Below are 12,200 nucleotides of genomic sequence, written 5' to 3'. Positions count from 1 at the left end.
AGCACTCAGTCTACATTTGCTTCTCCTAATAAGAATTCACTTATATTTGAAATAGTCTAAATCAGTTAATAATGATTCATGTTTCTCTTTTCAAAATCACGTACAATATCCAAGAACTTAAGGCAGTTATAAAAAATTGTTAATTGAGTGTTCTTCTAAGAATAGTATCTCCTATCACAACATGCAAAAAAACATTCCAAAAAGACAACAAAATATCCTTAAACCAGATTAGGAAAACATGCAGAAGAGTATTTATCTGTTCTCAGGTACTTCCCCAGAAAAAAAAAAGTCGCTTTTTAAAACAGCATTCACAAGGGAAACAGATTTTTATAATATAAAAATGTGAAACCTTTACACATAAAAAGTTGTAATGTTCGCAGTAGCATTCTTTCTAGAAGCAACCTTGCTCTGCAAACTGATATCTGGAAACTAAATCCAGAAATGTGTCAACAGGAGATTGGCTGCATTACTTACACAAAGGGATATCAAGAGGCTATTCTGACAGTGAGGGCTATCTGGTGGTGGTGGTAATTACTGATAAAATATGATATATTGGTAAGAAAGGAAAATATTTGAAAATCAGCATATATAAAGTGATACCATTTTATAATTTAAAAAATACTCTTTCCTCTCCCCCCTTAAAAATATGTGGAGGTATATATTACATATTAATATGTATTATCTTGAGGTATTAGCATTAGGAATTTTTAAAAAATATATTTTCCTTTTCCATATTTTTTGGGCACATATCTAAGACAAAAAATAAAGTGATTTTAACTGAATCCACTGTGGTCATCATGTCACAATACATGTAAATCACACCATCATGCTGTACTTAATAAACTCAGACAGTGATGTATGTCAATAACTTCTCAATACACCCGGAAAAAAAAATTTGAAAGTCGTTTTGATCTTGAAAAACCTCCGTGAAAAACAAAAGCCACTGGGAACACAATTTTCAAAATTAAAAAAAGAACTGGGAACACGGAAAAAAATGAGACACATGAAGATGAGAATATCATTTAATAAAGTGTTATCCCAGTCTCCATCAAAATTCTAACGAATTTTAAGAGGAATATGAAAAAAAAAAAAAAAAAAGAGGAATATGAAAAATATTCACAGAGGAAGAAATAGAAAAGGTCAATCAACATTTATAAAATTCTCAACTTCTACTATTGTTCAAAATGTGCATAACAAAGCCAGATTCCAGTTGAATATTTGTTTAGTGCATGCATGCCTACTCTGTCAGACAGTGGGATCCATCCTTTATATTAATGATCACAATTAATTCTTCAAGGTCAGTGTTTATTTCCTTTTCACTGTGAGGCAAATAGAAGGTTTAATGACTTGCCTGAGGTCACCCAAAGGGTGATTAGCCCAGTCCAGATACAAACATTGGCCTGCCCAGCTCTAAAGGGGTTGTCCCAACCACTGTGCTATACTGCCTCTCACGTTTTCTTTTGTAAATCTCACCTCTTTGTGTCACATACTGCATGGGTACATGTATACCGAGAATCTAGTATAGTACTTGAGCAAAATCATCCACATCAATAGCCTTAAAAAGGCTCATTATTATTGAAACAGAAAAAAAGACAGGTCAGAGTCTCTGGACCCACAATCCCCTTTTAGGCATCTCAGCTAAGGGAATCATCAAAAATTCAGAGTAATGGACAAAATTATTATTGTATTATTCATAAATATTATTGTATTATTCAATACAATTATTATTATATGGAAAAACTGGGAATATCTTAAATGTCTAATGAATTATTATGCATACAAATGATTCAATTAAAATGGTTTCCAGAGTAGTAAATGTAGATAAAGATTCACCAGATAACAATAAGTGAAAAGCAGGATACCATCAGGTGCATGTATGTGTACATACATACGTACACACTTACATCTGCATGCAATCTCAGTGCAAGGAGATACCTCACAGATGAAGAATACTTCGCTAGGTGGTAATGTCATAGGAAATTTTTTTCTTAATTTTTCTTTGTAGTTATAGCCAAATCCCCTACATTGGGGATGCCTGACATGACCACAAAAAGATAAATGTAAAGTGCACAGTATTATCAAGTATCTCATGGCTGATTTTTTTGTTTGTTTTGCATATTTTGGGGTTTTTATTTCCCTTTGTTTATAATGGTAATTTGCCTTCCAACTTGCAGTGTTGGATAAAAATTTGGCAAAGGTCCATGGACATCATCATTTGTCTGTCTAGGGCCCGGGATATATTGAAAGAACTAGTAGTTTGCAAAGTTCAGAGAGTAAACTTCAGCACAAGCCTCTGTGTTGGTTCCAGATTACATCTGTGGCGCGATTATCTCAGTGTCATATAAAAGAATAATTGTCTCCAACCCATTTTTATAGAAAATGTAGGTAATTCTGGCTTCACAGAAGCATGAACTTCTCCCTGCATTTTTATATACCCGTTACACTGTGTGATGGCACTTGCACCAAGTATAATATTTTACTACTACAATTAGGATTACAGAGATAATTGCTTTTTTTAAGGGAAAACCTAACCCCTTACTTTTTTATTCTTTTAGATTCACTTGGTTTTTGGTGACAATTAGCAGAGGCCAGTACGAGTCTCTCCTTGTAGAATATAATTTTTGTAGCATCCCAACCTAACATCGTCTAAACATGCGGGGGGGAAAAAATAGTTCAGCCGGGTGTGTGTTCTTTACTTCAATTAAACTCACACAGTTGGATACTGACTGTTGCCAAAACAGTAATATAATTTATACATTATAGTCCACACAGTAAAACTACACTAAAAGTCATTTAACAATATTTATAACACCATAAAATACAGTGTTAAAATATATGAACTGCAATATGTACCAAAATTATAAAATTTGTTTCTCATCATCAGTGATTAAAACCAGGATCATTGCTCTAGCCTCAATACCCACAACCCTGGTGACAGATTAGAATTCAAATCTTAATGATCAATTTACAATTAACAAGATAGAAGTGAACCAAATTAAACCAACCATTATATATAACGAGACCCAATGGACTCCCATTGTTCCTCTGAATTACAAAACGCGAATCACAGATACACAAGGGGCAGTGTTAGACATCCATCCGCAAGCCTAGCAACCCAGAAAGTGACAGTGATGGGAAAAGAAAGAAGAGACGCAAACCACCCCGTAGTCCGGGGTTCTGTCCTCCCTTGCTGGCCTGTCTCTCCGATATCGGAGTGCGGAGGGGCTGCGACCCGGCCCAGGCTTGATTGCCCCCCCCCGCCCCCCGCAGCGGGCAGAGGCTCTCTCCTCCCCGCGCCCATCACTTCTCAGCTCTTCCCAGGCCGAGGTCTCAGCCCTGCAAACTGCACTGCAAACATTTTCCTGCTGATTCATCCAAGCGCCTGCGGAGAGGGAACACTTCCCTCACTTTGATAAACAGGAATCACAGTTGCACCAAAGATATTTCAATAGCTCCACTTACCACCCTCAGAGACAACCCCAGGACTGTAATAAGCCCCCGGGGTCCCGGGGAATAAAGACGAAAGGGTAGCTAAAGTTCACGAGAGCGTCAACTACAATCAGCCAGCGTGCCTGCCTGGTGCCAATTAAAAGCAAAACGGAATTAATTGTCCCGTCTTGTGGTCAGAAACCAGCTCTAGCAAATGCACGGAATCGGCAGTTCATTTTTAGTTCGAAATTGGGCCGTGCCATTCACGAACCCTGGAGTTACAGATACCACCCAAGCCGCGTGGAATGCGCCGGGCAGAGAGTACCAGGCTGATCACGGGGGAGGGCTCGCAGACAACGGGCGCTCAGGGCGCTGCCGTCATACCACGCACTTTACTTGGGGAGAAAACACGTATGACGGGCGCACCCGGAGGGACCGTCTCTAAACCCCTGCACAGGGCAGCCTGAGGCTGGGCTAACGAGTCACAGCTTCCGCACAGTGAGCCCAGACTGTCAGCGCTCCTAGGGACAGCGTGGGCTCTGGTCAAATGGCCAGATCTGCGAGTGAAAGAATAAAGCTTATTATAAACGGTGTGAGCCATTCGGTTAGTCCGGGACTTCTAAATAATGGAGAAGTCCTCGAGAAACGTCCCGAGTAAGGAAAGGGGAGCGGCAAAAATTGTTCTTGATTGTTGAGTAAAACAAAATAAATGCACTCACTTTGAAGAAAAATTTTACTGTAGTACTCTGAGGGAAAGCTGGCTCGAAATTACCGTGAGGTTTCATTATTGTGGACACTGAACTTCCACAAGGGTAACACTTCAGGAAGCTCAAGAATCTCCAAGATTTTCCTCACCTCAAAGCACAGGAAAAAATCATTTATCCCCAAAGTTTAGTACAGGGTGTACAGAAGGCTTCTAGAGGGCTTCATAAGTTTATACTCTTTATTTAAAAAGAAACATTCAGGGCCCTTCAAGTTATACAGGTGAATTCAAAGCAAAAGGTAATGTCAAAATCAAATGACACATTTTGTACGAAGTTTGAAAATGTCATCCTTTTCGTAGAGGGAGCCAGAGGGGAAAGAGACTCCGTGGACAAGAAATTAAGAGTCAACAAACGACCAATCTTAAAATCAGTTTATCATATCTACCATGGTCTCGTGAGACACACAAAATGAGTATTTTATAAACTTCGGGGGCTCTTAAAAATTTTAACCATAATAACAATTTTTTGAGTGTTTACAAGGGCTAGGCCTGCCCTTGTTTTGGATAAACTTGCAAAGATGCAGTAGATGCCATTTTAATTCTTCAGATTTACGAAACAGGCCATCCCAGAGCAGGACTCCAAACACAACCGGACCCACAGTTTCCCGATTCTGCTTTGCCTTTAAAAAGGCTTTCCTTGTGATATAGACTTTATGTCTGTCAGAATGGCACTCAGACCCTCCGTGGAAAAGACAATAATAGCTAGGTCAAAGTCAAATCCAAACTGGCCCAGTCAAGACCCTGAAAACCGTGCCATCTGCTGTGGTTCTGTTCCTGTGTGTCAAGCCCCGTGCAAGGTGCCTTCCATTTGTGCGTATGCATATGTGTGCACCTGTATATCTCTCAGTATTTCTCATCCCCACAACAATCCTGCAACACGGTTTTAGAAAGGTCTTAGGGGCGCCTGGGTGGCTCAGTCAGTTAAGCATCCAACTCCTGGTTTCGGCTCAGGTCATGATCTCAGGGTCAGGCTCCATCCACACTGAGTGTGGAGCCTGCTTGAGATTCTCCCCCTCTCTCTGCCCCTCGTCCCCCCAACCTTCATGTTCTCTCTAAATAATAAATAAAAATAAATTTCAAAAATATACATATCTTAGGGATGGAGAAGTTGAGGTTTGGAGAGATTCGGCATGGTACCCAAGGTCATACAGCCAGGTGGCAGACTAAGATGTGAACCGAATTCTTTCTGGATTCCAAAGTGGTTTTCACTGCACCCTGCCTGTCATCAACGCAGGAACAGGTTGGGACCAGAGCCAGGTCAGGATACGAGGGATAAAACCAAACTTGTTTCATTCACTTAGTAAGTACATACTGTGTGCCAGGTACGCATCAGACAGACAGAAGCACGCTCAGTCGGCAAAGCGCTGGTCAGGAACTGGAGGAATCTGAAGCAAGGGGAGGGGGCTCGGGGCTGAGGCTCAGTCTCACTAGATCAGTCCAGGATAAATGGACAGATCTAGAGCAGAAGAAAAGAGGGCCCAGGACTCAGGGCATAGGCAGACCCAGGCTCCCAGGCTTACCCTCACACGATGAGCATGCCTACTTCCCCATGGGAATTTAAAGAATATTTTTTCTTTTCCAGACTTTCTCATCATAGCTGCTTCAGCCTGGATTTTCTTTGGTAATAGATGTAAAATTCTTACTTCTTACTCTTCTTACAAGAAAGATCATAGGCCTTGGAACTAGAAATATCTATACTAGAACTCTAGCTCTCCCACTTCCCAGCCATTTAAACACTGTCAGTATTGGTTCCCTTACATGTAAAAGAAGATAATAATTCCTGTCTCAAGTTGTAAGAATTAAATAATATATATTGAGCATATAGTACACCTCCTTCTCCTTTACAAGCTGCCATTTCCGGAATTATGTCTCCTTAGAGAGTAAGATAATTAATAGTCAATCACAAAGAGATCTTAAGATGACATTCTTTTAAGTCCCAGATCAACGCAGTCTTTTCTTAAATTGTAATGGTCCAGGTTTTTTTTGTTTGTTATTTATCTAATAAATTACTTAGATTTGAGCTTATGTGAGGCAAATCAAATATTTCTAGTTAGCAGCAACTACTGGTGGTACATTATGAAGGTCTCTCCTATGACAAAATCATTTGGGTTTCCTTGTCAAACTTCTTGAAGATATCTGGTATTTTGGCACCCTGAGCTTTTCTCTACCCATATTTGCTATGAAGGTGCACATGTCAGAGCACATTCTGGGAGCTTTATAGGAGCCTCTGCTTTCCTGTGAGCAAAAAGAACTGGATTCATCATTCCTGTGATTCCCCAAAGGATTCAGGGATGGGGAGTCCAACAGCTAAGCCACTCATTGATGCAGGAACACAAGACAGAGCTTGGGGTGATCGGATATGCTCTGATTCTCTATTCTTTCTGAACAGGGTACCTGAGGCAGAAGTTTGTTTGCTGAGCCCTACTGCTTGCTCTGTGTAGATCAAAGTGAAATTCAGAAAAATATAGAAGAGATCTATAGGTTAGTTTTCCATTGGGTTGTATTTTAATGGGACATCTGATATCTGGTTTGTTTACATGAGTGACACCTTTTATAGTTCAATTTGAAGTGATTCTGTCCAATACCATTCATTTACAAGAGGAAATCATAGTTGAAGCAGGTCAAGTAAATTTGTCTGAGATTACACAGTTATTCTCAGAGCTGAGATGAGAACTCAGGCTTCTTATCATTTAGAATGTAAAATCATTCATTCATGGAAATAACCTGATTAGGAAATGTGCATAAAATAATTCACAAAGATCCCAATCGATGTATTTTAAAAAAGAGCAGTGTACCTACAAAATGAATGACAGTTGAATCAATTTTAGGAGGATGAAAGGATGGTTTAGTTTTATTTACTGTCTATATGGACACTTTAGAAATGTGTGTATTAAGAAATTGTCCATTCAGAGGAAATATTTTCACAGGAAATACATCAACACATATCTAATGTTGCCATCAGCCTCAAATAGTGGAAATGCTGTTTTTTTAAGAAAAAAAATGACAGTATTCACACAAACAGTGCTCAGTATTGTATAAGTATTGTATAATATTACCCACCTGCTTTTTGTAGAGATTTGCTCCAGTTTCTTGGCTAATGTACAGCACTCTTCCTTTAACTTTATCAAAAATGTATTCTGGGAGGTCAGCAATGAATACTGTTCATTTTCTAGAAATAACAATAAACCCCCCACCAATATAAGATGTTTATGGTTGTGACTCTGGAAGGCTTCCATATGTAGACCAGTCAAAGTTCTAAGACCACTACCTATTTCCTATAAGCCACTAGGTCAATTTCAGTGTCCTCAAAGTCAAGGACCACTCACCTGGCAAGACACTAAATTTGGGAAGCATTAATTTTTCTAATAATTACACCCCGGAAACATTTTGAATCATACCAGCTTGGGGGAACATTTCAACGTGTCGATAAAGTGTCAGATTATGTCAAGTGGAGCCGTGGATGCTTATGTCTTTGTAATATGCACGATATTGTATTTTTATTTTGACAATTTCACTATAAACAGTGTCAAGAATGATCACAACTAGATAATTCGCAACTTTAAAATAACAGAGGAACTCTCTTCTATACTGTAATTCTTGCTTTATGTCTCGTATTTGCCCACATATATCTCACTCTCCCCACCTCTTGTATATGCTTCTTTCATTATGAAGGTAAAATAACAAAGTTTTCCCTAGAAGTTGGATTTCAATGTCAACAGTACGAGTATCACTGAAGATGTGGTCAGGAACTGAAGAGAGTGTGGGATTTTTGTGCAAAATAAAAGGAGTGTTCTTAAGGTGGTCTTAGCCATTAAATCCTCTCAGGCAGCACTTAGAGATTCTGCCCAAGACTCCTTGATCACTAGAATCCTGCAAGCAGGAGGGGCAAACACTAATTTTTCCTAGAATTTCCTCCTCTTCCTTTTAGTGGAAAAACACCTCCCGAGTCTGGGGAAATGCGGGAGGGTATCATGTGGGTCAATATGACATTTGCCTCTTTATGAGCAAACGGATGACTTAACGGAGGTTACTACCACTTCTCACCTATAGGATGAGCACTCCCTTTTTTACCCTGTCATCAAATACAGCGTGCACGAGATCATGAGAAAATTATCTTTACGTGTCGGGCTTTCTTTCCGATTTCAGCCACTGACTGGCAAAAAGCATAGAGCCTACAAAGCAAAATAAATCAAGGCACTAGAAATTAAGCAACACTTTTCTGGAAGAGGCAGGATCAATTAAACTTTTGTTTTAATAGGACAATCAGCTCAGAGTATGCGGTGTGGAATTATAATGACTGACGCAGTCTTGTTTTGACTCACACTGTCTGTGAACACACAACTCAAAAGTGAAAGGAGCTACAGAACGCTCCAGCTGAACGCATCGAACTGCCTGCTTCGAACAAAAGTGCATTTTACTTTCAAATGAAAGGTAAAGAGTTACTGGCCAACTCCGTCTGCGGAACAGCACCGATGTGATGAAAGATGGCAATTTTTAGCCAAGCTGCCAGCTGTGGTCAATGCCTTGTATTAGTGAATTTTCACAGCGGTTTGAGAACTTGAAGAATGCGAAGGATTAAACATCACTCTAGATTGGGCTGGGGGAGGTAGGGAAATCATACAAATGCTAAAAATGTTCGAAGCTGCAAAGATTAAATAAAGGAACATATCAATTTGGAGCCACTGAATTACATCCAGCTGCGACAGTGAATTAAGAACCGATTAATGGCTAAAGCTTTTCTCCAGTTTGGATGCTGAAGCAAACTCATTAGGCTTTTAGAGGAGCTATAATGTGTGTACTGTGGGAACTGTTCAATGCTATTCAGGAGACTCTCACTGTAAGCTCAGAGCATTTCCCGCAGAGCTTCTGATGCTATTTTTTTATATAACATGTGTGCCTGAAAACCCAGCCAAAAACAAGCCCTTTGTTTTTCTACTTTGTTGTGGTCTCTCTCAGCTTTACGTTTCTTGAACACAGGTAAATAAACTCATAATCCAGATGGTGCAACAGATGTGAGAGCAGCACTCTGAAATCAACAGACAGTGGGCAATACTTTCCATTTTCTCTTTTAAACGCTAACTAATATGTAATTCGGAATCTCCGGTGTAGTTAGCATCTGCTCCCTTCGGCCAGCCAAAGGTTACAGGTGTTCCTGATGTCATTTCACAGTAAGGCGTGGGCCTGGCTTGTGAGCCAGTGCCCAGGCTCTAATCTTTCCTACCACCTACCAGTTCTGTCGTGCTGGGCCTCCATTTGCTGTATCTTCTGTGTCAGCTCCTGCTCTCTTTGCTGGGCCTGAAGGGCTTGGGCCTTTGCTTCGTTGCTGAAGCTCTGCTGAATGCTATCTTTTTCCAGTCTACAAAGCAGAGAGGAGACAGACAGAAATGTAATCTACACACGCACCGAGCCTCACCATTTCCCCTACAGACCACGGAGAGCTGAACGCAGTAAATTGTGAAGCAGAAGATAACAATCTTTGTCAGACCCCCTGTCCCCCCACCCCTCCACCTTCCCAGCTCCCTCTTCCCTCCCACCATCCCCCCACCCACCCTGGCCCCCTGGGGGGAGGAGAGCCAAAGGGCCTTTCATGCTGTGTTTAATACATGCCATAAATCAAAACAGATTCAAGGATACAACTTTAAAAATCAAGAAATCGTGATATCCGAATACTGGTATTTCATAACCTGAAAACACAAACCTCCTTTTCAGTAAGATTGTCAACATTCTGGGCCACCATTCCGTGTTTTAACTTTTGAACGGTCCATATTTCCTATAGATCTTGCAGTCCTATGAACGGCACAGTTCAATACACCACAACTTAAATTCTTGAAACTCAGCTTTGTAGACCACCTCTGCTTTTCCTCCCCAACTTAAAATGGAATCTCAGATAGAATGTAGGGGATCCTATCCAGGAGCAGGGAAATGGTTCTGCATTTTTCGTTAAACATTGTCACATACTAGGCCACGTAATGGGAACAGAAATCTGACTACGAGCACGAGTAACTTCCCCCAGCACTTCTTAAAAGAGCCCTTTGGTTCACATTGAGGCACGTTTGCAGGATGAGAATATTCCACAGTCCAAGACGATGTGATCCCCGTGGTGATGGGATGACTGACCCAGTGAGATGGGTCATTCTGCTCCCAAAGTGTTTTCTAAAGACAGAAACTGCCTGAACAATTAGAAGACAGGACCACACCCTTGACAGCGACACTGACCGCCCCCACACACACATTAGGTTGGTTCCTTATACTCTAAACACAGGTAAGTGAGACGAGGGTTTCCTTTAATTAACTGACTTAGTTATTTCTAACTCCTATCTCCTTGTGGGCATTTCTCATCCGTGCTGTTTTAGTTTACTAATTGAGATATTTACTGCCTTGCCTTTGCCAAACTAAAAATAAACAATTCCATAAAGCTATCACTAGTCGTCTACATACCGCTGTGGAGCGTCGATTCATTGGCTTCTAATTATAAAGCAACATAAGGAAAGTCTGTATTGAAACTGGTCAACGCATGCGGTAATGTTGTAGTATAAAAGTTCAGGAGGAATCTATACCCATACCTCACTCAAACGGAACATCAGGAGTCCACGCTAAATGTGAAATAAGGTCCCTTCTGGTGCATCTAATAACAGCCCCCCCTTGGACCTGCTCCAGGGTCTTCCCCCACACTCAGTTCCAAACCGGTATATTGCAACAAACAGATACACTAGGCCACTTTTTGCCTTCCCAGTCACACCATGCGTCTTCTGCCCATGGATCACTGCATATGTCTCTTTGTTTTCCTGGGATGGCTTCCCCCCTGCGTCCTGTTCCTCCCTTGCACCCCTACGCCCACCCCTGTCCCTCTGCTCAGTGAACACTACTCCTTTAAGATCTGCTCAAAATTCTCCCCTCTCCTTCCATTCTCTCTGAAATTAAGTATCCTTTCCTTGGTGACCTTAATATATGTTGTAAATGAATACGTCCCACTAAGACGGCATTTGTCACACTTGACTTACTGCTTCTTGTCATCTCTGTCTCTCTAAATCCGGAGCCCGCCTCAGGATTGGCACACCAGCAGCGGGCAGTGAATGCTTAATGAATGAATAGATGTTCTTAGACCCTTGCCATTGGGGAAGGGAAGATGCTGTCTTTACTGAGCCTGGAGAATCTGCTCAAGGCTAGAATGGGGAGGCAAAAACTTTTCAGACATGTCAAAGAGAAGAGTGCCTGGAAGAGAGTGGTTCTAGTGGCTTCGCCAGCTGGAGACCGTGCTGTGCAAGGAATCAGCCTAAAAAGAGCACTGTGGACTCTTCCACTGAGGGACCACCCCAAGGTCAGACCCCTGGTTACAGGCAGGGAGATGTGAGGCTCTGAGACCACTAATAACCAGGTAGCTGGACAGTACACTGCTCAAAACCAGCATCCACTGGAGAGTGAAAAGGAGCGCTACTGCTAATCACACCAGGACAACAGCCATAATCGGGGCCACCCTTTGCAAACCAGGGCTATGGTTCTCTTACATAAAGGGGTTGCCAGTCTCAACATCAATTTTTAGCATGAGAAGTTACCTCATAACTGATATTCTAAATTGACTATGGAAAAAATAACTATCGTTATCATAGTTCTCCTTATAAAATAAGACAATTTAAAAGAATGCATACTGAGTGGGGCACCTGGGTGGCTCAGTGGGTTAAGCCTCTGCCTTCAGCTTGGGTCATGATCAAAGGGTCCTGGGATCGAGCCCCACATCAGGCTCTCTGCTCGGCGGGGAGGCTGCTTCCCTCTCTCTCTCTGTGCCTGCCTCTCTGCCTATTTATGATCTCTGTCTGTCAAATAAATAAATAAAAATCTTAAAAAAAAAAAAAAAAGAACGCATACTGAGAAGGCTAGGTGATCCAGTCATGATCCTGGGGTCCTGGGATGGAGCCCTATGTTGGGCTCCCTGCTCACCAGGAAGCCTGCTTCTCCCTCTCCCTCTGTTCCCCACCCCCCACCCAACTTGTATACAAGCTCTCTCTCAAAT

At 41.4% G+C, this 12,200-nt stretch overlaps 1 protein-coding gene across 10 annotated transcripts in view; it reads right to left on the bottom strand.

The window, feature by feature from the left end:
• The window catches only part of SDCCAG8 (SHH signaling and ciliogenesis regulator SDCCAG8), a 230,521-nt gene that overhangs the window by 73,549 nt on the left and 144,772 nt on the right, over window positions 1-12,200 (bottom strand). For 7 of the 10 annotated variants that reach the window (XR_007123194.1, XM_047705794.1, XM_047705795.1 and 4 more), the window contains 2 exons: window positions 9,421-9,548; window positions 7,253-7,361 (listed from right to left, as the gene is read on the bottom strand). Coding sequence is in view for 9 of the 10 variants with exons in the window: in XM_047705794.1 (XP_047561750.1) it covers window positions 7,253-7,361; window positions 9,421-9,548 (237 nt within the window). In the remaining variant the exon portion in view is untranslated. The remainder of the gene's footprint in view (window positions 1-7,252; window positions 7,362-9,420; window positions 9,549-12,200) is intronic. The other 3 variants (XM_047705801.1, XM_047705800.1, XM_047705802.1) reach the window with 1 other exon arrangement.

Source organism: Lutra lutra, chromosome 15 (assembly GCF_902655055.1).
Source record: "Lutra lutra chromosome 15, mLutLut1.2, whole genome shotgun sequence".
NCBI lineage: Eukaryota > Metazoa > Chordata > Mammalia > Carnivora > Mustelidae > Lutra > Lutra lutra.
The sequence above is the reverse complement of the archived record's forward strand: the minus strand, read 5'-3'. Positions and strand labels throughout refer to the sequence as shown.